The sequence below is a fragment of the Acinonyx jubatus genome, chromosome D1 (assembly GCF_027475565.1).
Source record: "Acinonyx jubatus isolate Ajub_Pintada_27869175 chromosome D1, VMU_Ajub_asm_v1.0, whole genome shotgun sequence".
Classification (NCBI taxonomy): Eukaryota; Metazoa; Chordata; class Mammalia; order Carnivora; family Felidae; genus Acinonyx; species Acinonyx jubatus.
In genome coordinates this window covers 10084796-10112708 of record NC_069390.1, presented here as the reverse complement: position 1 = coordinate 10112708, position 27913 = coordinate 10084796, and the positions used below count along the sequence as shown (strand labels likewise).

Here is a 27913-nt window from a genome sequence, read left to right as displayed (position 1 = left end):
AGCTCAGGTTTTTTTTTTTCCCCCCAGCCGGGGCGTGGGGTGGGGTGGAGGTGGGGTGTTACTTTCCCACCGGTGGGCTCGGAGTGACATTTCCCCACCTTTCCAAAGGCGAGACGTGAAGGAGCAGGGCAGCCGGCGGCGGAGGGGGTTAGACGGAGACAGCCTTTAATCGGGAAATCTCGGGGAGGGACGAGGGACGGCTGGAGGCACAATCCCAGGGGACTCCCAGGCCCTCTGACTCTTCTCCAGAGCAGGGAGCTCAGCAGCCCCAGCCTTCCTTCCAAGACAGGCCGCCGTGGTGTCCGAGGAGGATGTGACCGTGGAGAATGCCGTTTGCCTCCTCTCACGGCACATTCCAAATGCTTCTTGGGGACAAGGCTGCATTGGACCCCGGGGACATTCCATCCCCCCCAGGAGCCCTGCAGCAGTGAGCCTCTGGCGTCACCAGCCTCGGTCGCCCCAGAGCCTCCCTGCCAGTGCCCAGGGCCCCTGGCAGTTTTCTGTGTCCGAAGTCTCCCAGGCAGGGCCCTGAAAGCCGAGGCCGGCTTACCCGGTGGATTCCTCCCCCTCTGAGGTCCCCGTGCGCCGGGGGCTGGGGCTGGCCACGACTGCCAGGGCCGCAGACAGTCTGGAGGCAGCGGGAGAGAGTCTGCGAGGCCGGAGGAGGGTGGCGGGGGTCTCTGAGGGGCTGGGGGCCATCGCAGAACGGGCTGACGGTTCAGTCAGGACGATGGCAGGCGGAGAGGGCTGTCTGGTTGCTGTCTGGGCTCTGGATGAGGATTCAGGCTCTGGGGTTACAGGAGGAGGCCCAGGAGCCCCGGGAGCAGCTAGAGGTAGAGTGGAGGCTCTTGGAAGGATCAAAGGCCCCGGGGAGGGCTGGGAGGCCCCCGGCTCCCCTGGGAATGTGCCCCCGGACCCCGGATGGGGTGAGGGTGAGGCCTGGTCTCCTGAGGGGCTCGTGGGTAGAGTCTGCGTGGTGGTCACGTTCGTTCTGAGGAGGAGCTGGAGAACATGGGGCACTGGCCTCTCAGGCAACGCTGCTGGGGGGCCCGGGCACGAGCTACAGTTCACCGGGGCCTCAGTGTCCCCACGGGGGCTCCGAGCTGCCTTGCCAGACTCCACGGCTCTTCTTTCCAGGGAATCTAGAGAGAAGAGGAGGAATCAAGATGCATATTGGTTCTCCGGACGGCCGAGGCGGCTCTGGGATGAGTTGCCCTGGGGACGGAGGCCGCTCACACCGGGTAAGGACCAGCTGGCCCCTGCCTCCAGGGAGAGACCAAAAGGGAACCTTGAATAGAGGGGGGCAATCCCCCAAAGTCACTCTGCCAGGCATTGGCTCTGTGATGTTGTATAAGGCACATAACTCCCTTGGGCCTCGGTGTCCTCATCTGTGAAATGGGCATCATCACGACGTACAGAGTCACTCTGAGGACTGAATGAACGGTGCATGGGAAAGCTCAGCCTAAACCCAGATGTTAAGGACGGACGGACGTTGGGTGATAACCATGTGTCCGTGGAGGTTCGTGGATTGTGGCAAACGGACCATCTGGTACAGGATGTTCGTGACAGGGGAGGCTGTACCGTCTGCTCATTTTTCCGTGAACCTAAAACTGCTCTAAAAAAAAGTCTATCGAAAAAAAAAACAAAAAACTTTTTGGAGTCTCAGCCTGGAGCCCGGCACGTCATAAGGGCTTGACACACGGGCAGAGAACAAGCAAAGGAAGAGGCTTAGGCCGAGAGAGCAAGGAGTGAAGACGCATAAGAAGGGAGAGTATTGGAGAAAGGTATGATCAGAAGGAGACAGATGCTGTCAAATCCATAAAACCTGGAATGATTACATTTTACTTTTTAGAATTTTTGTAATGTTTTTTATTTATTTTTGAGGCGGGGGGCAGAATGCAAGCAGGGGAGGGACAGAGAGAGAGGGAGACGCAGAATCCGAAGCAGGCTCCAGGCTCCGATCTGTCAGCACAGAGCCCCACGCTGGGCTCGAACTCACGAGCCGTGAGATCGTGACCTGAGCGAAAGTCGGACATTTAACCGACTTCATTCCAGGTGCCCCTGGAATGATTTTAAAAATCATCTGAAAGACGGACACACAACTCTGAATATACCCGAAGGCACGGAACTATATGCTTTGAGTGTGCCAATTAACTGGCGCATGAATTACATCTCAAGAAAACTGTTATGTTTATTAAGTAGCAAAAGGAAACAATTCATATTCTATTTCAACAAAAAGTGGCTTCTCCCTAAAAGGAGCTATTGTTAGGAAGAGGCGCATGGCGAATGGAGCCAAAGGTGGAGTGTTCCTGGGAGAAGCAGCCAGGCTCTGCACCTTACCTCCTTGGGCCTCTGTTTCCCCTTGTGAAGGCAAGACAGCACGGGGCAAGGAATCGGAGAGACCCCGGCTTGAGCCCAACACCAGCAGCTAGAGCTTGAGTGGTGATCTTGAGGTTTGTGGGTTCGAGCCCCGTGCGCCCCAAGCGCGGAGCCTGCTTGGGATTCTCTCCCTCTCTCTGCCCCTCCCTCAGTAGCGTGCGCGCGCTCTCTCTCTCTCTCAAAATAAATAAACATTAAAAAAAAAAACATACAATAGCCACACGTAAGGTACTTTACGGGCGTGTTAAATTGGAAAAATTAAATTCAAGGCACATGGTGTAGAGCTGGAGGACGTGTGGGGAGCCGGCTACCCCACGGCAAGTTGCCGCTTGGTTGAGGGGCCCCGTCTGGTTACGCGCTGTCATGCTGCTGGGGTCCCCGCGCCACACCCACCCCCCCCCCCCCCCACCGCCAGTGCCCCATGGCCCAGGATTCCACCTGCTAACCACAGGGCCCCGACACAACTCACAAAGTGTGAAAAGAACAGAGTTGTCGGACCCGAGATTTTTCACAGCAGGTCCATTATGAATAGACAGAAAAAGAAGAAGCAAGAAACTGTCCAAACGTCAGCTTAAAAGTCAGAGGGTGAGCAAACCGGAGTATCTGGGGGCTTTTTACAACGGCCAGCTCTGGGCCACGTCGGTACTTTAAAGCCATGTGTTACAGCACTTTGTCTGGGTCCTATCTGTACCTCTGCAGAAAGAGCCACACGGGTGGACCCTCATGATGGAGTGGACAAAAAAATGAAAATCGTGTTCAGCAGTCAGGACAATGCAGGAGCTAAAAAGCATCAACTCTGGGCTCAAATCCCGGCTCTCCTGCCCGTCAGTTACGTGACCTTGAGCGTGCCCCTCCACCCTTCTGCGCCTCTGCTTCCTCACCAGGAAACTGGAGATGGTAACACCTAGTATTCAGGACATACTGTGGTTACTCTCCTGCCAAGTTGATTCAGTTCCTAAATTGTGGGGTGTTTTTTTTGTTGTTGTTGTTGTTGTTGTTGTTGTTGTTGTTGGAAAAGGGAGAAAGAGGAGAAAAGGAGATTAAGGGAGGAGGTAATGAAGGAAAAGAGACACAGGTGTCACAGATGTGGCACAAGGGACGCTGGATGAGGATGAGCGAGCCCAGGCTTGTCCTCGCCGCGTGCTGGCGGTGTGGCCTCGAGCCAGACGCGTTCCCTCACTGAGCCTGGGTGTCTCACACCCAGCCCTTTACAAGTTCTCCGTTTCTGGCAAGAGCAAAGTTCAGGAAGACAGTGGAGAAGCCCCAGGGCCCAGAGGCCCGCTCACCTGGACAGGAGGGACAGCAGTCCCCAGGGGGCGCGGAGGGGTCCGAGCAGGCCGGCTGGCAGGGCACCTTCTCACAGCTCACCTCTCCCAGCTGGGGAAGCACAGGGACACACGTGAGGAAGCCCCATCCCGTCCCAGGACAGCACCCCACGCGCCTCTTATACCCACAGAAAGCTCCTGGGACAGAGGCTGACCAGCAGGGCCGCTTTAAGGAGACCACAAAGAGGGAGGATACCATCAAATCTGGAGGCATGCTGGCCGGCAATTAAAGCTGGGAAGGCAGGAGGAAGGTGGGCTTATGTTGGCTGAGGGGACTTACAGTTTTGCAAAGGGACAACAGGCCAGACGCAGTCCCTGGCCGGGCAGCCCCTGCATCCCCAGGCCCAGCTTACCTGGCACGTGCACTGGGTACAAGGCTCATCGTCCAAGGTGAACACCTGGCCATTCACCACCTTCCTTCCCTCGTAGTTGCAATCTGCGGGGGCAGAGGGGACAGGCCCATGAGGGCCAAGGCCCAGCTGGGAGCCTCGGACATAGGGGTGCTGGTCCCACTCACCTCTGCAGACCGGGCAGCATTCCCCGTCGGGGTGGAAAGGGTAGGTGCAGGTGATGGGGCAGTCCACCGGGGAGCAGGCCACCGAGCCCAGCTGCGGGACACAGAAAACACACAAGGCCTTTTGCTCCGAGCAGCTGATGGGACACTCGGGAAGGACAGCCGCATAACCACGGAGCAATCATCAGAGCCACCACGGTTGGGGGACAGGTTCATTCACTCAGTCTGTCTTCTCGACAGAACGCAAGCCCCACAGAGCCAAGGGCCTGGCCTTGACCGTGCTGCTCATCTTTCAACAGGTCCCTGCCGATCAAATCCACAAAATACCCAGGAAAGGTGAGCACCAGAAACCGAGGAGACAGAAGGACCCAGAAGCCTGAAGCTCCCGGAAGCACGTGAACAAATAGGGCCACTCAGAGGCCCGAGACGTTCACCCTGAGTTTCTCTGTTTCTGTAGACCTTGTCCCTTTCCACTTGGTGTGCTCACTCGACTGGCCTCGGACGTTTCCAGCGTGACAAGGAATAGGACTTTTTCCCCCATTTTCCAAACACTAAATGATGTTAACTATCTCTCATGCTTTTTCAGACCGAGAGGCAGCCTGGCTTAGGGGCAAAGGTTCACCTCCCGGAGCGCAGACTCAGAATACTAGGATTCGATTCTTGGCACTTGAGTGGACCAGCGTGAGAATCTTGAGGGAAGGACTTCGTCTCTCCGTGCCTCACTTTCCTCACCTAGCAGATGGACATGACCCTGGCACCTACCTCAGAGGATTCCCCCGAAGATTAACTGAGCTCATGCAGAGAGAGGGCCGAGAGCTGGATCGGCACACAGCAAGAAGTCGATGATGGGAGTATATCACAGATTCCAGCTCAGAGTCCTGGGCTTGAGGCCTTCACCTTGCACCCTCAGCGAGCACGCACGTGTTTACTACTGGGAGCCCCCAAGACTCCCCCTGATCACCCAGAAGCGGAGGGCTTTCGCTGGGCAGGCTTAAAAAATATTTCTCTGGCCCCGAGTAAAGATTCACCCTTGGTAGGGCTGGAGGGAGCCAACTTTCACCGTGACCCAGGATGACTTTTCTCTTGGAAGGTTCTGGATTGTGCCTCCAAGGTTCATGAGCAGGGGTCAGTGTCTGTGGAGTTTCCACAGACGGGGGTCAGGTCTGGGTGGTCCTTACCAGGCAGATGCAGCTCAGACACGGGTCCAGCACGGATGGGAAGGTCTGGTTGTTGTAGAAGATTCTGCCTGTGTAGGTGCAGCCTGCCAGAGAAAGCAGGGGGTGAGCGCCAGCCAGGAAGGTGGCTGGTGACCAGGTAGGTGCCTGCCAAGGATGAAGGTCCAAGAGTTTTCTCGGGAGCAAAGGTCAGGCCAGCCCCAGGCAGTCAGCGCGGGGTTTGGAGAAGAGACAAAACACAGGTCTGGACTGGGCGCGGACTTTTTTTTTTTTTTGGCACTGGATTTAGCAGAGGGGTCAGAGTGGCTCTTCTTCCAGGGAGGGAAGCGTTTCCTCCCCTGCCCCTCACCGGGCAAGATCAAGCCAGGGGGACTGGGAGACACAACCTGAGAGCCCGGCACCACAGCCATCCTCTCTGCTCCCCCGTCGACCCCCCACCTTCCAGAACATTCCCCCACACCGCCTCCCTCCACTTCCCCAAGCCCGCAGAGGCCAGATCTGAGGGCTGCCACCTCGATGCCATTTATCACATTCGAGTAAGTATAAAAGGAGGTGACAGGACAACAGGAAACTCTTTTATCATGTATATATGTTAGATATATTATTTGTTACTTATAGATACATGTTATAGATATGTTATATATAGATAAAGATACTTATGTCTTGAAAAGAGATGAAAAAAACAAAACCATGAGGCTAAAAGTGATAAGGGGCCTTTTAAATTGTTTTTATTTTTGCTCTCTGTATGTTCTTCAATACTTTTGAAATAATAGAACAGGTGAAAATTAATATAAAAAAAATAAGTATCTGGGAGCCTGGCTGGCTCAGTTGCAAGAGCGTGTGACTGTTGAACTTGGGGTTATAAGTTCATGTCCCACGTTGGGTGTAGACATTATGTAAAAATAAAATTTTAAAAAATGGAAAAAAGTATCATTTTTTTAAGTTTACTTATTTTGAGAGAGAGAGAGAGAGAGAGAGAGAACACTCATGCAAACAGGCAGAGAGAGAGAGAGAGAGACAGAGAGAGAATCCCAAGCAGGCTCCACACTGTCAGCACAGAGCCTGATGAGGGGCTCAATCCCACAAACTGTAAGATCACGACTTGAAATCAAGAGTCGGACACTCAAGTGACTGAGCCACCCAGGCACCCCCAAAAAGTATCATTTTTATATTCTCTCACTGTTCCTGTTTCACAGGTGTGAAACTTTGTCACCCCACCTAGGCTACAAACTCAGCATATCTTTCTCTCTGCTTCTAGCACCCAGACCGGGCCTGCCTTGGGCAAACTGCTTTACGAACCACCCCCCTCACTTTCCTCCTCTGTAAAATGGGTTTCTCCCATGGGGCTGTTGTGAGGATGACCGGAGATAAAGCCTGTGTGGTCCTGTCTGGAGGAACCTGGGGCAGGGTGAGCCCAGATGTGGGGGGGAAGGGGCGCTGTGTAGCCCCACAAGCAGGAAATTACCTGCTGAACAGTCCGGACAGCACTGTCCAGGGATCCGAATTGGGTGAGGGCAGGAGTCCACGCAGTCTGTCCTCTTGCAGCTCACTGAGCCATCTGCCTGAAGGAAGGAAGAACTTCACCCAGACCCCACCTGACACAACCGGGCCCGGCCTCCTTGCCCGACCCCACCCTCCCTCCCACCAGAGAGGGCAATGCCTCAGACTGGCCAAGGCTTGCCTGGAGGGCGCCATGATGCAGCTAGGACGTGGCAGGTACCCCCACACAGAGGACCGGCTCCTTGGGAAAGGGGGTGTGAGCCTTCCGGGAAGGCTAAGGAGAAGGAAGGTCAGAGCGGGGTTTTGGTCTCCTCGGCTTCCTGTCCTTCTCTGGCAACAGCCACAGCTCACCACCACCCCATCCAAATTCTCTCAGCTTTTCCCTGGAACCCTGGCTCACCCCAAACCTATAGAGTACAATAAAATCCTATTTTTATAGAAAACTATTCCACCGGAAATGTCTATTTCAGAAGACAAAAGCACCACATATGTTTGTTTTCTTCCCTCCGAGAATCTGAACGTTGACAAAGCTTTCTTAGACTACGAGTGCCCTGGGTCAGTCACAAAGGGGAAAGGCAGCGGAGGTACCCTCCTCCCGACTATAATCCCAAGGAAACGTTCCCAAGTTCTGCAAGGGTCTAAGGCTTTTTAACAAATGGCGCATCCAAGGTACTTGGGGGCTGTGCCTCTCGCACACCAGTGTGCACATGGGTCACCGGGGACTAAAATGCAGATTCTGAGCCCGGAGGTCTGAGCAGCCTAGAGATTGTGCATGTCCAACAGGCTCCAGGTGATGCCGAGGACACCGCCGGTGCAGGGACCTCATTTTGAGAAATAAAGCTCTAAGCTCCGAGGCGTGAATCAAGAACTCGGCACAAAAGCCGACGTGCGTACTCAACGAGCCGAAACAATGGTGTTTCTTGGTAAGTGGCTATGTTGGCATATCGGGGTCAACCGGACTCTAAAGCTCGAGCACCCCCTCCTTATCCATTTCTGATGAACTGAGGTCACAGATTCACGTTCCCGAAGGAAACACTGCAGCTTCGCAGGAAAGGCCTGCACTACTGAGCCGCGGGCCGTTACGCCCCTTCAGTTACCTGTGCCCGGGGAAACCTGCTCTTGGGACCCGAGTCCTCGCAAGCAGCATGTGGCACCCCATTTAGGCAGGCTGCCAAGCTCCGCTGTTCCAAAAGAGCTACTGAGGACAGAAGAAACTGGGTCCCAGCCCCTCCTGTAAACATGGAACCTGCCAGCATGGGAGGGAGACGAGGGGCGGGCTGAGGCGGCCCGGCTTCTGGAGCAGGGGGTGCCCGGCCCGGAGGGCCCGCGCAGGGCAGAAGGGCTTGCTCGGGGCGAGGCAGGGACCGCCGGGGGAAGCAGCTGAAGGCGTGCACGCTGTCATTCACCTGGCAGATGCATAACTCACAGGGGTCACCGGGAGACCAGATCTGTCCAATAGGAAACTCAACCCCGTTGTCGTCGAGAGAGCAGCCTGGCCGGGGGACAGTGAGGGAGAAAGCTCGGGTGGGCGCGAGCGCCAAGGAGGTGCTGAGCGCCCACCGGACCTACAGCAACACCCCACCAAGGACAGCCACCTCCGCTCGCTCACACTGCCCAGGCAGCTCCCCGGGTGTCTGTCCCGCCACCTGCTGGACCCAGGGGCTGCCCGCAGCTGTCTGTGGGCTCCCTCAGTTAGTGACTCTTCCCTCCAAACGTGTGCCCGGTTCACACAGGCACCTCGCACAGACATACAGTTAACCTACAAACCCATAAGCACACACATTCACACACACACGGGCACACTCGCACAAATACTGCAAACACACACACACACACACACACACACACACACACTCATAGAGACATACACGCTTACAGAAACACACACCCTAAGTCTTTGCACGCAAAGCTCAGCCTCCCTCCTGGAGGGCATCGCCCTGGGCTGGAGGGCATCGCCCTGGGGTGCAGGGCTGGGGGCCCTCACCTGTCATGGGTGTGGGCTCCCGGCAGGTGAAGCAGCACTGTCCAGGGCCCAGCCACCACTCCTCTCGGGGACAATCCAGTTCCGGACATGGTGTGAAGGAACATTCCACCTCCCCGTTCTGGAAGAGAACCAGGCACACGGGCCAGTGAGGGCAGCTCCCCGGCCCTGGGCCATCTGAAAGCTGAAGAGGAGGCTGCCAGGCTGCTGCTGTCATTCTCCTAAAAGTGACAAAGAATCTCCAGGGATGGGGGTGGAGGTGGCTGGGGGGAGGCCAGGAGCACGTTCTGGGACGTCCCAGCTGTTGGGCTGGGGGTCTCCGCCTGCCCGGGCCATAGCCCCAGCACCCCTTCCCTTCACTTGTGCAACAGCCTTCTGCTCTCACCCCAGTGCACCCTCACTCTGCAGCCACAGAACGTTCTCGTGCACCAATATGATCGCACGGCTCCATCAATTAAAACCGGTCATCAGCTCTGCCAAGTCCAGAGCCCTCAGCCTGGCCAGAAAAGCCCTTCCTGAGTCTGTGGGAGAGGCTGTGAGGCCCCCTCCTCCCCGCGACCCCTTCCTCTAAGGACTGCCTTTGGTTGACAGCCGCCGAGTCCTTCAGGTGCCTGGATGGTTCCTTTACCCCCACTTCCCGGAGAGCAGAGGGAGTGCATACAACTAACTGATGCGAGCTCCCTGATCTCTGCGCACACCCGTCTCTGCCGTGCAACTCCCTCCAGAGCTCCCTGTGGAGTCAGCCTGAGACCCCGTCTTCACCTGGCTCCTTCCTCTGCCCTTGGCTGCCATTCCGAAGATGACTTACACGAGAATCCTGCCCCAGGCCCTGCTTCTCAGACCCCAACTCAAGGACCCTCCCTATGCACAGCTTCCTCTCTGGCCTAGTCTCTTGCACTCTGTGCCCCAGGCAGCAGGGACACGTTCAGGCCTTAGAACGGGCTGTGCGTTCTCACTTCTGCCAGGCACACCTGCCTCAGGCTCCTCTCCCTCACCCCTCAGGTGTCAGCTTAACATCCCTCCTCCAAGAAGCCTTCCCTTCCGGTGAGGAGCCCCGGTCACCAGCCCACAGCCCACCTAGGCTGTGGGCTCCTTGAAAGAGGGGACTGGGGCTGTCTCGTGCTTAGCTGTGTCCCCAGCATTTGGCATTGTTCTGGGTACACAGTAGGTGCTCTATAAATAGCTCTGCTGAAGGGTGAACTCCAAGGAGACTGTGGGCAGGCCTTGGTGAACGCGGGTCCTCTTAATGCCCCTGCTGCCTCAGTTTCCCTTCTTCCGTGTGGCAGCTCCTAGTCTCCTGGTCGAGGCATGCTGGGAAAGTCCTGCGCCCTGCTCCCCTCCCCCACACCCACCTACCTGGCAGACACAGGTGGTACACTCATCACCTCCCACACTGAACACAGCCCCGTCCGCGTACCACCGGCCGTGGAAATAGCATCTCACTGCAGAGGAGAAAGGGAGAGGCAGCTAAAGAGAAAGGGGAACAGTGGGGGGGGGGCCCCTCGGGAAGCTAACACTGCCACCATGCCCTCCAGCATACCCCACACTCAGGGAGCCAACCGCTCCCCTCCAAACCCTTGACAAAAAAAATAAGCTGTTGCTTAAAAACTGATGGAGAGTGAGTCATGTGCAAACTAAGGTCCTTAACCAAAAAGGGAGGGAATCCCGGAATAACTAAAGAGTAAGAAAAAAAAAAAAGAAGAAATGAAAAGAGACTGGCCCAGACACCCAAGACAAGGTCTGGGACAAATGACATCCCCTGGAGGTAGGGAGGAGTCAGTGAGAGCCTCTCCTCTGAAGACTGCCCCCCTACAGATAAAAACAGCCTAGGGGCACCTGGGTGGTTCAGTCGGTTGAGCCTCCCCTCTGACTTTGACTCAGGTCATGATCTCGTGGTTTGTGAGTTCAAGCCCCGCGTCGGGCTCTGTGCTGACAGCTCAGAGCCTGGAGCCTGCTTTGAATTCTGTGTCTCCTTCTCTCTCTGCCCCTCCCATGCTCATGCTCTGTCTCTCTCTGTCTCTCAATAATAAATAAACGTTAAAAAAAAATTTTTTTTTTTTAAAACAGCCTAAAAATTGGCCCAGGTCCCCCTGGCTTAGTCAGACCGCCTTCGGTTCAAATCCCAGCTACGCAACCCACTAGGGAGGGATTCGAGGGGACATACTTAATTTGTCTAAGCCACAATCTTTTCATCTGTAGAATGGGGTTGATAAGAACTGATAAAAGCTCCTACTTCATAGGCAGTATATTACCTATTCAGAAATGTCTTAGCTAAAAATAATACTTAAAAGTTAAGAAAATAATTTTTTAGGGGCACGTGGGTGGCTCAGTTGGTTAGGCATCCGACTTCGGCTCAGGTCATGATTTCACGGTTCGTGGGTGTGAGCCCCACGTCTGGCTCTGTGCTGTCAGCACAGAGCCTGGAGCCTGCTTGGGATTCTGTCTCTCTCTCTCTCTCTCTCTCTCTGCCACTCCCCCACTCGCACTCAGTCTTTCTCTCTCTCAAATAAATAAATATTTTTTAAAACGTTAAACAAATTTAAAAATTAAAAAAAAAAAAGAATTTTTTTAAAGAACACCAGCTTTGAAATCAGGCAGCCTTGATTTCCAGTTCTGTTCTGATATTAACTGGCCATTATGTCTCTGGGCAGCAATGACTTCCGTGAGCCTCAGTTTCATCATCTATGAAATGGACCTCTGAATCGTACTCCCTCAAGGCTGTGCCACATGGATTCAATGAGATCAAGGGCTGGCAGGCAGCAGCACAAAGCCGTCGGGGAACATTTGTGATGATGATGAGGTCATCCCAGGAAAAGAGAACCACATTTTCAACAAAGGACCAACTCATTAGTGGGGAAGGGGAGACGCCCTTCCAGTCTCAAGACAGAGCCATGCCAAGGATAGACTCACACCCCTTCCTGGCCGTGCTGAAGGCGCCTCCTAGAGCAGGGGCAGACTGGGCTGTGAGCCCAATCTAGCATCTAAAGCACCATGCACATAGTAGGCGCTCAGTTAAGCTGGCACTTTGAAATGCTTCACTTGATTGGAGTTTCTGAAGCAAAACTCAATCTCCTTCCCCTGCTCTGTTCACCCTGCTCCCAAAAACACACACAAAAGCCAAGTCCCCCACCCGGAACCCCAAAGACTCACTTACCTGGAATACAAGTACAACAATCTGACTTCAGGGGGGTCTGACAGGGGCCGGGAGGACACTCAGGGGACATGCAGGACACATTTCCGGCCTGAGGAGGGGAGAGATGGTGGTGGGCGAGGGCAGAGGGGAGGAGGGGAACCAGGCCCCAAGGCCCCTCAAGCTCATTCCCTATCTCACACCACCCCTCAAGCTTCCTGTCCAAGACCAAAGCCTCCAAAAGGAAGCCATCCCAAACCTTTTGAATGCCACCATGGTGACAACAAGGACATGTGCAGGGACTTAGTTCCTGGCATTTGCTATGGTGTGGTGAGAACATCCTCCCACGGCACATAGAAGCTTCTGGAAGGATGCCGGGAAGAGGCAAACAGAGGTTCCTCCATCAAAGACACCTTCCTGTACATCTGAGTTTTGAACCATGTGACTCTATTGGCTATTCAAAGAATTAAATTTAAAACTTACTTTTTTATTAAAAAATATTTTTAACATTTATTTATTTTGAGAGAGAGAGAGACAGAGAGTATGTGTGTGTGTGTGTGTGTGTGTGAGCAGGGGAGGATGAGAGCGAGAGGGAGGGCGAGAGAGAATCCCAAGCAGGCTCTGCACTGTTAGCACAGAGCCCGACGTGGGGCTCGAACCCACGAACCGTGAGATCATGACCTGAACCAAGAGTCAGATGCTTAACGGACTGAGCCACCGGGGTGCCCGTTAAAACTTAATTTTAAATTTGAAGTTAAGGCAAAAAGTAAAAAATAAAAATCCCCCGCCTCAAAAAAATAAAAAAATAAAAAATACCCCCCCCCCCCCCCCACCTCTGGAGCAGCAAGAGGTGAGTTGCAGTGCTTGCTCCTCCACGAACGAGTCGTGCGACTCTGGACAATGTCCATCACCTCACTTAGCCTCAGTCTCCCTATCCGTGAGATGGGGTGGAAGAGGTGCCTCCGTCGGGGATCCCTGAGGATACACACAATGACATGATCCACGAAAGCGCTTGGCCACTGCGTGTGTGTGGCACACAGGAAGAGCCCAGGAAAGCGTGGAGGTGGCTGTCTACCTGCCTCACCCCCCATCTCACACTGCAGCCTCTGCGGTCACCGCCAGGCCAGTGATGGTCAGAGGCTGGTAGTGAGGGTTGGCCATCAGAGCCCGGGCCTTGGATACAGACAGACCTCTTGCCACCTCCCGGCCTCGGTCTTTTCATCTGTGGAACAGGGACAGTAAAGCCGACCCAGACGAGCTGCAGGAGCCTCGGGTAAGGCAACAGATGAAAGGCCCCAAGCCCCGTGCCTGGTGCACGCTGCGTGCTCATAATCAAATCTGTGTGACGGCACCTGGCGTCACAGTAGGAACACAGTAGGTGCTTCATAACTATTCTTACAGAAGTGAATTTGCCTAAAGCGAAATAATACTCTTAACAAGCGGCGTCTGGTAATAAGCCTCCTCCCTCCCAGATGTGGATACCTCTATTGTGCTGGCAAATATTCTGCCTGGAGAGAAAAACAGCCTCCCTGGTGGGAAGTTTCCGAGGGAGTTTCATCCCCTCCCCTTCCTAGACAGATGGACCCTGTTTGCCTGTTGGCTCTTTCCTGCTCAGCAGAAGCCTCCCTGACTCCACAGACCCCCACGCCTTTAAATTCGACAGATTCCAACCAAAATCCACAACCTGGGAACTCTCCTTCCATTTGACAAGCTCACTTTTAACACCCGACCTTTCCCTCTTCCTCTAAAACCCCCAAAGGTTAGGAAAACACCCGCGAGGCTTCAGGGCTCTTGTGAGGCTCACCATGCAGACGCAGACGGTGCAGTTCTCATTGGCTGGCGAAAACACGTCCCCTTCGGCTCGGATGACGCCACTGTGAAAACAGCCTTTGAAAGACAAACAGGAGTGGAGGCATCAGACCTCTTCAGAGTGGTGGAAGCTTGAGATCTCATTACTTTTCCAGGCATAATGTACCTGGAACATTCTCTCACTAGCCAGGATGTCCTGGGAGTGGCAGATCCAGGCACCCAGAATTGTGCAGTCCTAGGACCACCCCCCCCCGAGGGGTAAGCAAGAGACACCCACATCAGATGGCCCAGGAGGGCTCCATTCGTGTCTGTAAACCTAGAACTATATGCAGGACCTGGCATATTTTCCCCATAAGGCAGGAAAGGCAGCCAGACAGCCCTGGGTTCAAAACCTGGCCTGTCCATTCAGGAACCCGGGTGACCTTGGACATGTCACTTAGCCTCTCTGGACTCAGTTGTCTTTATCGTAAAATGGGAACACCACCGTGGGCAGGGACTTGGACAGATCCACAGCCATTCGCGATCAGGGCTCAGTATAGAGCAGGAACGTGGTAAGAGGCCACGAACATCCTGAAGACACCACTAAGTCTATGCTCATTCTAACCCTTAGGAAGATGTCTTCACTGCTGTTCCACTCGCAGTGGCCTCAGCATCTTATCACCAGAGCTTCAGAGAACGCAGTTCTGGCCCCCCCCACCCTCCCAGGTCTACTGAAGGAGACGCTGCATTGTAACGAGATCCCAGGGATTCGTGTGCAGAGTGAGTTTTGCCAAGCTCTGTTTGAAGGACTCGTTAAGATTCAGGGTCGTTATCCTTGCAGCAACGGGAAGCCGATGAAAAACTGTAAGCAGATCATGGGAGGGAATTGGAAAGAGGACAGGATTGGTGAAGGATCCCTCCTCTGGCTGTGGGAGGGGAGTTGGGACAGGGAAGGGGACATCTGGAGAAGGGAGATGTGGAGGAACTCACTGAATGAATGAATGAATGAATGGGGCTCAAAAAGGATCCCCAAAAGATGGAAAGTTCCCCTTGAGGGATACCACAGCGTGGACCAGTGGGTCTCAAAGTGTGGTCCTTGGACCAGCAACTTCAGCATCACCTGGGAACTTGCTGGAAACGCAAATCCACAGGCCCTACCCCATGCCTAATAAATCAGAAGCTCTGGGGGTGAGGCCCCCAGATTCTAATGATTCAGGTGATTCTAACGTACCCCTAAGTTAGAGAACAGCCTTTCAGCTGCAGAAGGGCTGGGGAAGAAGAGAAGCAGGATCATGAGGGGGACTCTTCGCCTCCCCCAGACCAGCTCCCACCTGTGCACGACGGGCAGCAGCCTCCATCTTCGGAGGGAATCGGGTGGGAACAAGCAGCTTCACACATCACCTTTTCACAGCTCACCTCCCCGTTCTGGAAGCAGAAGCAGGACTTCCAGCCATCACGAGGCCCCAGACACTGGACCAGGGTAGCCCTCGGGATCCCTCCCACCTACCTGGCACTGGCACTGGGAACACCCAGCCTCTGTCCAGCGGCTTCCGGACTCATACGTGGCTCCCAGGTGCCAACAGGCAGAGGACCCTGGTGCCAACCACGTGGCCTCTGGGCCCCTGGGCAAGTAAGGAGTCACCTCCTGTAGTTGCGAGGGAGGTCCCAGGGTTCCCAGGAGGGAGGCACTAGGCACAGGAGTGGCCACCAGGGTGGCTGGCGGCCAAGTGTGTGGTGCAGGGGTGGGAGATGGCAGGCTGGTGGTCCTGACGCCAGCTGGGGGCCCCGGGGCTCCGGAAGGAGGGCTGTGTCCAGGGGAGAGGGCAGGCCGGCCCGCCTCTGGGAGCAGCAGTAGCATTTTGGGCGGGTGCTGCAGGGGCTGCAGGATGGCAGAGGGGGCCAGCACGGCTTTGGGGAAAGCTGAAACGGAAGCACGGGGGTCTCTTGAGGGAGGCAGCAGCAGTGGCAGGAGGCGAGACTGCAGCCCACCGCCAGTCACTGAATGTCCGTGGACCAGTTTTTATTCATCAGCATAAGAGTCTAATACCCCCAGTTCACCCTAGACCAAGGGGGCTACAGTGACCATCACACAAGGCTGAGGGGAAAGCACTACAGGAGCAGGCCCAATGACAAGTTGGGAGTGGGTCCCCTGCTGCCCCGCCCAGACGTGGCTTCCCAAGAGGGGATGCTGAGGCTCGGGATGAAGGAACAGCCCGGGGAAAGCTTGCCATGGGCTAGAAAGAGCATCTTCGGCATTTAGATGATCGGAAACGCATGTTTATAGGCACACTGTCAAAGTATGGCAGAGCGAACTGACGCCACATCGTCCAAAGTGTCCCTGGGAGCCCAGGTTACTGCGACTCCTGTCACATGCTCCTCTCCCCCCTCCCCCCCCCCCACCTTTTACCATTTGGGGGAAAACAAAAGGGTTAGGGAAACAGTAAAATGACAAGGGAGGACGAATGGGTAAAGAAGTAGAAGGAAGAAGTGAGAAAGAAAGTGAAGAGTTGGAAATAACAAAATGAATTGAAAAAGAATGGGTAGAAAAGGAAAAAGGCCCAGCGCTGGGAGGGCAGGGGGCGTGGCCTGGGGAAACAGGCCTAAGGATGGAGCTGGAGGGCGGGGCCTGGTTGGGACGGGGCGGGGCCTGGGGGGACGGGCCTAATGTTGGGGCGGCGCCTTGGAGCTGTAGGGCGGGGCCTGGGGAAACTGGCCAAAGGTTGGGGCTGGAGGGCGTGGCCTGGGTGGGAGGGGGCGGAGCCTGCGGGCTGGAGGGAGGGGGGGGGCTGGGTGGGACGGGGGCGGGGCCTGGTAAAACCCGGCCCAAGGTTGGGACGGAGCTGGGGCCTAGGAGGGCAGGTATGAACGGTCGCTCACCTTCACAGGACACGCGGTCAGCTCGGAGCCTGAAACCAGGTCGGCATGTGCACAGGAAGCTGCCCACGGTGTTATGGCAGGAATGGTGACAGACTCGCCTCTCCATAGGCCTCCGACACTCGTTTACATCTGCAGGAGAGCCTCGCTGCCAACAGCCGCCTTGTTGAGGCTACTTCTCCCTCCATCCCTGAGCCCAGAAGAGACTGGGAGACTCTCCCAGCCATGTTCTGATTGGGTCCATCCCTACCTCAGAGTGTGGGAGGTGACTCAGATGTCTAGGAGTGGGGCCACAATCTACTGCTAGTCCCTTTGGAAGGTTCATACATCCAGTTGGCGTTTAATGGATGCACCGGTGACTCGTCCCCCAGCACCACGCAGCAGTGGTTACACGCTGGCTGGTGGGGATGAGCCCTGCTGGGAATGTCATCTCCAAACCTTCCACCATCCCACGGGCCAGGTTTGAGATGGTGCAGCCCCTTCTGAAAAGAGTCTCGAAAATCACGGCACTGCTTCAAGGTAGGCTTCAGGACAAATACCAAACTCCGCCAGAACAAGGTCTGTTTTCAGGCCCACGGGACCCCACCTTCAACCCATGAGCCAAGCTTGAGCCAAACATGCCAATCCCTTTCTGGAAATATCTGCTAATGGGCTGAGAAAACAGGGGTCTCCTTCTAAACCAGAGGAACCAAGACTAACATGCTTTATTTACCAAGGGGAGCAAAGGCAGCCAAGAAAATGGGTGAGCAGAGAGGAATCCTTGGGGTGTATCTGGGAGAGGGGTGGAAGAGGAACATAACAGGGTGAAAGTTGCATGTGGCCAGGAAAAGTCCAAGACAGGGTCTTCCGTGAGGAGCCACGCCAACCCCAGGAAAAGGCAGGCTCTGAGCAGACGCTCAAGTGCTTATGGGCTCCAGGCAGCCAGGAGGTCCAGACTGCTGGCCCGTCCCCGTCCCTGGGCTCGCCCTGTCCAGGTGACCGGTGGCTGGCAGCCTAACCATGAAGACAACAGGGTCCCCCCACCTTACCTACACAGGAGTGCCGGTTGCCATGGAGATGGAAACCCGGTCTACAGGAACACCTGTAGCTGCCGATGCTGTTTCTACACCTCTGCTGACAGGGGGTCCCGAGGCATTCGTCAGTGTCTGGAAGGGACCAGGGCAAGCCTGAAGGTCATTTCCCCCCCACGGAGTATCGGAATGGTGCGCTCCCCCGTCTTCCTCTCCTGTTTCCATCCTCAGGGCCGTGAAGGACCATCTTAAACCCTCTCTTTCTCACCACCCACATTCAGCCTATCGGTGACATTCTCCCTGGACCAGCCCTCTTCTCTCCATCCTCACTGCCCTACCATAGCCTGGGCTGCCTTTGCGTCTAGTCTGGAGAAGAGTAATGGCCTCACGCAGCTCCCCTGTGCCCCTCCTAAGCCATCTGCTACCTGGCCTCCAGGCTGTTCTGTGCAAAGGGCACCTCTGATCAGGCCACTCTCTGCTCCCACAGGCACCACTGTGGTACCAATGCTCCACCATAGCTCTCGACCCCCCGGGCGGCCTTTCCTACCTCCTTCCCTGCCCCTCACCTTTGTTCTGCCATCGTCTAAATGCACCATGTTCTTGGGGGCCTCCCTCTTGGCCCATGTTCTTTTGTCTGCCCGGCATGCCTGTGCATCTTGACTGGGGGCAAACTCCTACTCATACCTCAAAACTCAGCTTCTATAGCACCTCCTCTGTCAAAGCTTCCCCAGACCATCGTTGGAAATCATGAAAAGATGGAAATAATCCACATGTTCATCAACAAAAGAAGAGTTGGTAAACTAGGGGGTGTTTGCGCTGCAGAGCAGCAGGAAGCAGTTAAAAAGAACAAGGCAGTGGGGCGCCTGGGTGGCTCAGTCGGTTGAGCGTCCGACTTCGGCTCAGGTCATGATCTCACAGTTCGTGGGTTTGAGCCCCGCGTCGGGCTCTGTGCTGACAGCTCAGAGCCTGGAGCCTGCTTCAGATTCTATGTCTCCCTCTCTCTCTGCTCCTCCCCCGCTCATGTTCTGTCTCTCTCTCCTTCAAAAATAAATAAAAACATTAAAAAAAAAAAAAAAAAAAAAAAAGGAACAAGGCAGGTTTGTTTGCCCGGATGTGGAGACACCTTCGCGACAGGTTGCTGAGAGGAGAAAAAGCAGGGAGAGGAACAACTGGGTTCAAATCCCAGCCCTAACATGATCTTGGGCAAGTTACTTAATTTCTTCAATTTCTCAGTGGTCCTATCAGGAAAACGGAAGTAAACAGTATCAACCTCACAGGATCAGTTTGAAATGGGAATGAAATGCCAAAAGGCACGCACAGTGTGAGCACGGTGCCAGAATCCAGTTCTGCAACCGTCTGCTGCTCGTCTCTTGTCCTTAATTAGGTTTAGATGAGGTCTTGAGGCGGCTGGGGTGTGGGGGGGGGACCCTCGTGATGGGATCGTGCCCTTAGAGCTTGCTATCTCTACTTGTAAGAACCAGCAAGAAGTGACTGGCTACAAGCCAGGAAGGGCCTTCACCCGAAAGTGAATGGGCTGGCACCTTGACCTCGGACTTCCCGGCCTCCAGACCCGTGAGAACAAATTTCTGTTGTTAAAGCGGCCCACGCGGTGGGATTTTGTTACAGCAACCGGAGAGGGCTAAGACACCAGGGTTATTCCCCAGGCAGAGTAGAGAGAAGGAGGGGCAGCGAAGGTCTGGAACTAGCAACTTTTAAAACTTATTTTCCCATTTATGACCATTTCAAACAATAGAAAATAATAGCGCAGGTTCATGGGCCAGCTTTCCCCTCATCTGCCTCGTTTAAGAGAGAATGCTTCCTTCTGTAAGTCATCTTAAAGGAAAGGGTGACTATGTTCAAAGATCTCCCTCATCCTACCCACTCAGGAGCAAAGACTCCTTCCTCTCCCCAGGGCTCCCCCAGCACTGACCCCTCACCCCAACCTTGTTCTGCCTCTCCCCACCAGACTGGGGGCAGGTGGAGCTAATGAATGCAGGGGGTAAATGACTGCAGCAGGCACGGTGTCCCATGTCCCACGTCCCACGAGGCCCTCCCTCTCCTCGGTGGCCTCCTCCGCCCAGCCCCTAGGCCTCTCCAGCCCCCTCCCTCCACCCTGTTGTGCCGGGTCAGAGCAAGGGCCCTAGAGTCGACATGCCAGGATTCAAGCTGACTCCAGTGTTTACTGACAGAACGGCCTTGGGTGAGCCTCAGTTTTCCCATCAGCAAAATGGGGGTGATACAGTATCTCCCTCAGGGGACCATGGGGAAGGTAAGACGCAGTAATGCACGGACAAAGTGCACATGTTGGGCTGGGTAGAGCCGCGCCTTCAACTCAGAGCCCAGCAGTGGTGGTCACCTGTCCCTGGGCCACTCACCTCGGCAGCTGTGGCGGTCGGCAGACAGCTGCATGCCGGGCCCACACTCACACACAAATCCGCCTTCTGTGTTCACGCACTGGCCCTCGCAGGAGGAGCTTAAGCATTCGTCAATGTCTGGGAAGAGAGAAAACATCTTTGCACGGACCACTCTGAACGTGGCTGCGTGCAGGGAAAAACTCTACCCCACAGGGACCCTGTCTGCGCAAGAAGCCCGCCTTCAGCCGGGTGGAACCCCCACCCGAGACAGAAAGACCAGGCCCCAGGAAGGTCATCGGCCATGAGGGAACCTCCAGGAAGCAGAGGCCGAGAGGCCAGGCTCCTGCTCTGTGACCCACGCAGACCAGATGACAGAGAGCATGGCTGAGACAGAACGATTTTCAATGGCCCCACCGCAGGGCGACCCTAACAGGGCAGAGGAGACTGAACGGGGAGGCTGACTAAAGTCCACTAAGTGTTTATTGAGCACCACCTGTACACAGCCGATCTGGAGGGGGGGCCATTGAGGACACAAATGTGACCAAGACATGGCGCAGACTCTCCGGCTGGTTACGGTCTGATAACATTTAAGAGCCACGACACATGCCTGTGAGGCAAGCGCACGGCCGGGTGATACGTGCCCCCCCAGGTGACACCCGGCCCCAGCGGCCGCTGGAGGAGCACTGGGCAGAGGACCAGGAGGCAGCAGGAGGAGGGGCCAGGCACAGAGACAGGGGCAGCGGGAGACAGGGCTGGAGCAGTGGGTTAAGGCTCGGCTGCGGAGTGCCGATGAGGTTCTGAGGTTTCTGCCCAGGGTGGGGTGACTGGATCCAAGTATCCTCTGGGCGGGGCGGGGGGGGGGGGAGTTCACGCCTGCAGGGTGAGAGGCACCAGGGGACAGAACTCCTCACCCCCGCTTCATGGCATCCCTTCCTCCTCTAAGAACTGTGGTCCATGGTGGCTCTCAAGGACCCACAGCATCTGCAACCGCCCACTGCAGTCTGCATCCGAGTCTCCCACCCCCTGGCCCCGTGCCTGCAGGACACCTGCATTCTCTCTACTTGCTCTCCCCACAGCGGGCCCCTCGGGACCACAACCACCGCCTCTAGGAAGCCCACCTTGACTAACCCCATCCCACCGGGATCCCTCGTGGTGGCGGCCAGTGCTGCCCTGCTCGGTGCTAGCTCTGACACTCTTCTCTGGCTTTTCCTTGACCCAGTCCCCTGGGCAACAAGAAGTGTAGGCAGGAAGTACTCCCCATGAAAAACATGCAGGGGAGGATGAATTGCTTCAGCCTGCCTGAAGAGGATGTTGCAATGGGCCCCGAGCACCAAAACTCCTTAGTGAGACCCTTGGCCCAATGGTTCTCCTTCTGGGAATACTGAGAGAGGCCGATGAGAAGCCTCCTTCCTGCAGCATTACTGACAGCGAAACACTGCAGGCGACCTAAATGAGGGACAGCAGTGACAGCAGCCACAGGCGTGGCCGGTAAAAATTCTGTTGTAAGGACTGTTCCCCACTCACCATATAAAGTGAGCAAAATAAGGAGCAAAAACCATGGATAAGGCATGACTGATGCCAATTTATAAAACACACAGATATGCATCACGCGCGCGCGCCACACACACACACACACACACACACACACACACACACACACGTCCAGGGAAAAGGGAAGAAAAAACAAGTTCATTTTAGGAACAAATATCCAGGGACATCGGGGACATGTTTGTTTTCATCTTCTACCCTCCTTTTACTTTCCAAATGTTCCAAAATAAGTTGTTTTTCACTTTTATATTTGGAGAAGAGACCTTATTTTTACAAAGTCCAAATTCAAAAAAAGGCTTTCTTTCAACTCTCTGGAAAGACATGCAAGAAACTGGTCCCAGAGGCTGCCTCTGAGGAAGGTAACAGACTTGGTCTGTAAGAACTTTTTTAAAATCATAGGGGCGCGTGGGGGGCTCAGTCGGGTAAGCTTAGGACTTTGGCTCAGGTCAGGATCTGGTGGTTCATGAGTTCGAGCCCCGCCTCAGGCTCTGTGCTGGCAGCTCGGAGCCTGGAGCCTGCTTCGGATTCTGTGTCTCCCTCTCTCTCTCTCTGCCCCTTCCCCGCTTACTCTCTTGTTTCTGTCTCTCAAAAATGAATAAACATTAACAAAAACTTTTTTCATTAAAAAAAAAGAACTTTTTGAAATCACAAACGAATCACACTTTTACACAGTAATTATTGAGTGACTCAAACTCAGTGACTCAAACATCATGTTCCCAAGGGAGCCTTCCGTGGTCAACCCTGACTTCAGTCCTGGTTATCTGTCCCCCTGTGGGTCCGCCTCCAGACACTTCACCACTTAGGGTCCCGTCGCACGGGGCTGCGGTTACCCTTACCTGTCTCCCCTCCTCTGATTGCGAAGCGGGGGCCAACCCACGACTCGTCACCGCAGGCCCTCGCTCAAGTTCCTGGCCCCGAGCTGCCCAAATATCTGTCAGATGGATATTTGGGCATCTGGAGGGCCGGCACCTCCCTGCCCACTCTCAAACCAGAGCTCTCCCTGGCTCAGCCTTGCCCTGCATCTCTCTGCAGACTGTTCTGGAAGGACAGCAGAGACAGAATCCCCTCCCGCCCCGTCCCCGCCAGCTCCCAGGTCTCTCACCCGTACACCTGATGCCGACAGCCGTCTCTGTCATGGTGAAGCCCACGGGGCACACCCGGGCCACCTCCTGACAGCCGCCATGGTTACAGGTAAGGTCACAGCCATACTCTCCACAAGGTCCGTGGGCTTCTGAAACAGGCAGCACACTGGTGAGCACACACCATGCCCCACTCCCGGCCGTCCCCGCCTCAATTCTGCTGGGAAGGGGCTGGGGAGGCAGAAAGGCTGATCGTAAATCCAGCACTGCCACTTACTAGCCATGAAACCCGGGGCGAGCCACTAACTTCCGGGCCTCAGTTTCCTCATCTATAAAACGGGGATGAGAACGCCCACCTAGGTGGTTGTCGGAAGATGATACTCTAAGACCAAACCCTGTGCCTGGCACATAGTCTCAGCCACGCCCCCCCCCCCCCCCCACGCCACCCCGTTACCTGGGCAGGTGGCCCCTTGCTCTCCGTCCTGGCAGGAGCAGACGTTGGGAGCAATGCAGATACCCCTCCCGCAGCCAAAAGAGCAGAGGGCTGAGAGGAGAAATGCAGGTGAGGTAGTGGGGGCTTGGGGCCCCCAATCTGCCCTATTTAGGCCAGCCCGGGGAGTGAGCGCCCTGCTGTGGAGGATGTTTGGGGCACAGGGACAGGCACTTACGAAGGGTGCAGTGCCCACTGCCCATGGATGGTGCCCAGCCAGGGCAGCAGCCACTCCCGAAGCCCGAGAGGCAGACGTGGGGGCCCAGCCGGCGTCTGGAAGAGAGGAGAGAATGCTTTTCCACATTTCCGCACCGGGCAAGGGACTGGTCTACCAGGCCGTGAAAGTCTCCCGGCCAGTCAACAAATAGTTCTCGAAACCTGCCAGAGGGGGCAGTGGGAAGTCCCCAAAGAAAAACGACCCAGACAGTCTCTCCCGGAGGCAGGACAAAGAAAAAGGGGCGAGAGAAGAGACATCAGCCTCCTACAGATACCTGCCACATGAACAGAGGCAGAGTGGCCGGGAGAGAGGGGCCTCAGCACTGACGGGGAAAGATGGCAATGGCTGAAGAGCCCCAGGCATGGCTGCCGCAGGACCTTTGCACCTGCAGCTCTCTCCGTCAGGAAGGTTCTTCCTCAGAAATGCACCCAACTCTCTTCTGCCTTTACCCAGGTCTCTCGGCTCATGTACCTTCTCAGAGAGATCCTTCTTGCCCACTCTTATCTTGCTTTATTCTTCTTCATAACACGTACTTTCTGGGGCATTCGGTTACTTATCAATTTGTTGATTCGTTCATTGTCTGTCTCCCCTCTCATTCTCTGAGGACCAGGGCTTCATCTTTTTTGTTCACCTCAGTGTCAAAAGCGATGCCCACCCGGCACATAGTATGTGCTCAATAAATGGCAGTTGAGGGAAAGGTTGAGAAAGGAAACCAGCAGAAGAGACAAAGGAGGAGGCCAGCCCCAGAGAAGCCAGAGAGAGGTCATTCCCCAGGTGACATCAATGTGGTGGTGGTGGGGGGGGGGGGGGTGCCAGCAAGCTGCCCAAAACAGCAAAGGGAAGCGTGTGCCTGACCCTGGGCGAGGCATAGCAGTACAGCCAGGAACAAGTCACTTTCCCCACCTTCAAGGGGCTCTGGGCAGACAAACAACCAGGCGGAAACGAAATAGTGTGACAAGTGCCACAATGGGACAGGCTTTGGAGTCCCAAGGAGGGTCAGGGGAGGCTTCCTGGAAGGACAGAATCTAGGCTGAGGCAGGAAAAAGTAGAGTAGGGGCAGGCTGTGAGAGCGGAGGGGGGTGGGGGTGCTCCAGGCAGAGGGAACAGCAGGTGCACAGTCCGGGAGGGGGCTGGAGGTGGTGAGGGGAACTGGTCCTGTGGTGGCTAGGCGCCGAGATGAAGCCCAGCCTACTTAGAACTGGGAATCCGGGCACCGCAGGAGAGGGACAAGAAAACCCTGCCCTACGGAGGCTGCTGGGAATATGCTGCCACTCAGGCAGTCTGCGGAGCACCCAGAACACGCGCCTCGTGCCAGGTGCCGCAGCAGGCACTGGCCACATGGGAAAGGCAGACTCACTCCACGCCTGGGAGTATCTGTCAAAAGCGACAAGTGCTTCGGAAAGGGGAACTTTCGGCACACAGCGGTCCAGAAACATCTGCAGCAGAAGGTCCCTGGAGCCTCAAAGACTCTCCCCTCTCTGAAGTTATCACAGAAGAAGCAAAGAAGCGCGGGGCTGGGGGGCTGGGGGGCTGGGGGGCTGGGGGTGGGAGGTGCTGGCAGTGATGTCCCACCCGCTACCCCTTGCTAGAGCGATTTTGTCGGCAGCCTGGGAAAGAGGAGCCAGTGGCTCCGGCTCCTCAGACCGGGCTCTGAAAGGGGCTGGGGTGCCACCAGAGCGGCGGACGGAAGGATGCTCGCGAGGCTGGTGGAGCCGCGCCCTCAGGTGGGCGGCGGCCGAGCGCCCCAAGGAGCCTCCTAGGGCTGGCGGTGACGGGGAGACAGGTGGCTGGAAGGCTGTGAAACGCCGCGGGGGCCCGGCCCATCTGGGCAGGAACTGGCGGTGGCTGCGGAGCACACGTGCGAGCTGCGAGCCTGGCGGGGCCGCCCCCCTGCGCGCCCCCCGAGGCGGTGGCCGCGGGCCAGGCCGCCCGCTGACACCGTGTTCCCTCGCTCGGAGCATCACGCACACGCGGCGGCCCGGCCTCTGCCGGGAGGGGACTCGAGGGGAGGGTGGCATCAACCGGGAAAGAGCAAAGGGGCAAACACCCCACCCCCGCCCGCGCGCGCGCACAGGCGGAAACCGAAACGTGACCCAGGGAGAGCCCGGCGGTTCCAAGGTCCAGGGGCGTGCGTGCAGCCTGGACGCAGAGGAAGCCCCCAGCCCCGGCGCGGCCGGCGCGGCCGGGAGGCCCGTTCGCCAGCGACGACCAGCCGCTCCGGAGACCAGGTGGCACGTCCCGGGCTGCCCTCGCCAGGGGTCCGCGCGCCAGGGTAGACTCAGAGGGGCTCACTCAGCGCCTGGATCTCCATCCCCCCAGGTTCTTGTCAGGACAGCCCCTCCAGGGGCGCAGAACGGGTTCCCGCCCGGAGCACAGGCTGCTGTCTCTTTGTCCGGACCCCCCCCCCCTCCCCGGGCTGCGCCCGCGCACGGACAGCGCCCGGGAGGGGAGCCCCGAGGCGCGGCTGCCGGCGGCTCCGGGGCGCCCTAGTCTGCCCCACGCCGGGAGCGCCCCTGCGGCGGGGCAGGGGAGGGGCTCGAGGCGCTTACCTCTCGGCCGCGAAATGCCCGGGCGGCTTCCTCCCGGTGTAGCCGCGGGCCGGGGCCCCCGGCAGCAGGAGCGCGACGCAGGCGGCCCGGAGGAGCAGTCCGGCCCACATGACCGGCGGCGGCGGGTCCCCCCGGCTCGGCTGGGCTCCGGCGCCGCGCGCGGGGGAGGGGGCTGCCGGCCCTCGCCCCTCCTCCTGGCGCCGCGGGGAGCGAACCAGCGAGCCCCGAGCTGGCACGCAGAGCCGAGCAGGGGGGCTGGGGACTCCGAGAGGAGGGGCCGGGGGCCGCGAGGGGACGCGGCGGACGGCTGTGGCGGGAGTGGGGGGGTGGGGGTGGGGGGTCTCTGGCACCTCGGAGCGAAACGCACAAAAGGCAGCGCCGCCGGCCGGCCGGTGGCCTCTAGGGGAGGCGCGGAGCCCGGGGCGGGGGCAAAGATCAGGGACCCCTGGGGGCGGGGTTTCGGCCTCGGCCCACACCCCCTGCCCGGGTTTGGGAGTCAGCTTCCTGAGAAGGGCTGTGGGCGTCAGACTGAGGCCCTGGGAGGAAAGAGACTCCCGGAGCAAGGCTGGCGCGGGAGGCTGTGCGCCGGGGCATTGCCGGTCTCCGTGGAGCGGGAGTTGCCTGTGTTGTCACGAGAAGGTGGGACGCTGGGTCACTGCGCTGCTGGGCAGTTCTAGGCCGGCTCCCAGCCTGCCAGCAGATCAGCACGCGAACCCTGAGTGCGCGGGGTCAGTGGATCCACCTGCGCCCCGGCCAGGGGGCACTAGCGGGTCTTGAACCCACAGGCTGCTCTTTGCCCATTTCTGCAGCTGCTCCAGGCCAACAATCGGAGACTGGTAGGCAGGGGGGGTGGATGAAAATCGGGATCGTCCAGCTGGGAGGAAGCTGGAAGGATGACCAGATTGTGTGCCCTCTGCCCTGTGCAGGAATCTTCCCTAGCGGCCCAGTTCCGGTGAGTCAGGCTTTTGCTCAAACACTTCCAGGGATAAGGAACTCCCTGTCAATAGGCAGCCCAATTCAGTTTTGATGAACTACATTGGTTAGGAAGTGTAAAGAATCCCAGCTCCTTTGGTTCTGCCTCTACAGCTGCCCTCCTACAGGCCACCTTAGGCTGTCACTGAGACCCATAATAACACCCGCGACCACAGACGAACATGGTGTGCCACCAACGGTCTGGACTCTTGTCTCCTTCCAGACACCATCCTTTTGTCAACACAGCCCAATAGGACTTGGCTTTCCCGGCATCCACATGAACCTAAGTTTCCAGTAGAGGTGTTCTTGGCTGTCATGTTTTTATGTTGTTACTGTTGTTCATTGAACGCAAGTTACTAAGCCAATCTCCCTCCCTGAACCTGTGAGGTCGACTTTTCGAAGACGTTCAAAGACAGGCCTGTTGTCTCACCTTGTCACGCTTGATCCATCTTCCAATCTAAGCAACAAATTCTCAGCGAGTAGGTCACCAAAATTCTGTATCGTAAGATGAGTGTGACTTTCCTATTTCTACCCATTCTGAGTCCCAAGGAACCTCAGGATCCTGTGGCATCTTTCCTTTTTGCCTCAGAACATCCACAGGTGCACTTTCTCCCTGTGCCTCATACTGCATTCCTGTTACTTTTAAAAAAGTGTTCTGGTGTCCACATAGTCGAGAACCCAGCCCTGAATTACTCAAGAGTAAGAATAAACCAAAACCCTTCCTTCACTTGAGCCCCCCCCAAATCTAGTACACCACTGCCCTTAATCATTCCTACTTGGCCACCACTCACACAGGTGCTCCTTTTTCCTGGTCTCAGGAGCTACCCACAAGTTCTCAACACATTTACACAAGACAAAAATTCCCTTGCACACACCTGTCCGACCTCGTGCCAGCCTCTCCCACGCTCCAGCGCGACTCAGCTGCCTCCTCCCTACACTCTGCTACTCTCTGTCCCCTCCGCCACCGGCTCACCCCTGGAACTACAGCAGGGTTTGCTCCATATTGGTCACTGAGCAGCTGGACAGTT

General features: G+C 56.5%; 1 protein-coding gene across 5 annotated transcripts; it reads right to left on the bottom strand.

The window, feature by feature from the left end:
• Positions 1-21: 21 nt before the first annotated feature.
• Positions 22-26556, bottom strand: VWCE (von Willebrand factor C and EGF domains). Of its 5 annotated transcripts, XM_027045254.2 has the most exons (20): positions 25914-26552; positions 23326-23420; positions 23112-23201; positions 22681-22809; positions 20052-20168; positions 17695-17811; positions 16670-16798; positions 15300-15712; positions 15124-15217; positions 13809-13891; positions 12029-12116; positions 10231-10316; positions 8878-8995; positions 8300-8385; positions 6859-6955; positions 5397-5479; positions 4222-4312; positions 4058-4140; positions 3666-3756; positions 22-1142 (listed from the first exon to the last, which is right to left on the bottom strand). In XM_027045254.2, exons 1-20 carry the CDS (start codon positions 26021-26023, stop codon positions 547-549), a joined length of 2796 nt encoding a protein of 931 aa, XP_026901055.1. In that variant the 5' UTR covers positions 26024-26552; the 3' UTR covers positions 22-546. The 5 variants fall into 5 exon arrangements, with proteins under 5 accessions (XP_026901055.1, XP_026901054.1, XP_053059071.1 ...); XM_027045253.2 differs by having other exon boundaries at positions 4058-4312; positions 6859-6951; positions 8320-8385; positions 25914-26556; XM_053203096.1 differs by having other exon boundaries at positions 4058-4312; positions 22681-22806; positions 25914-26556.
• Positions 26557-27913: the final 1357 nt, after the last annotated feature.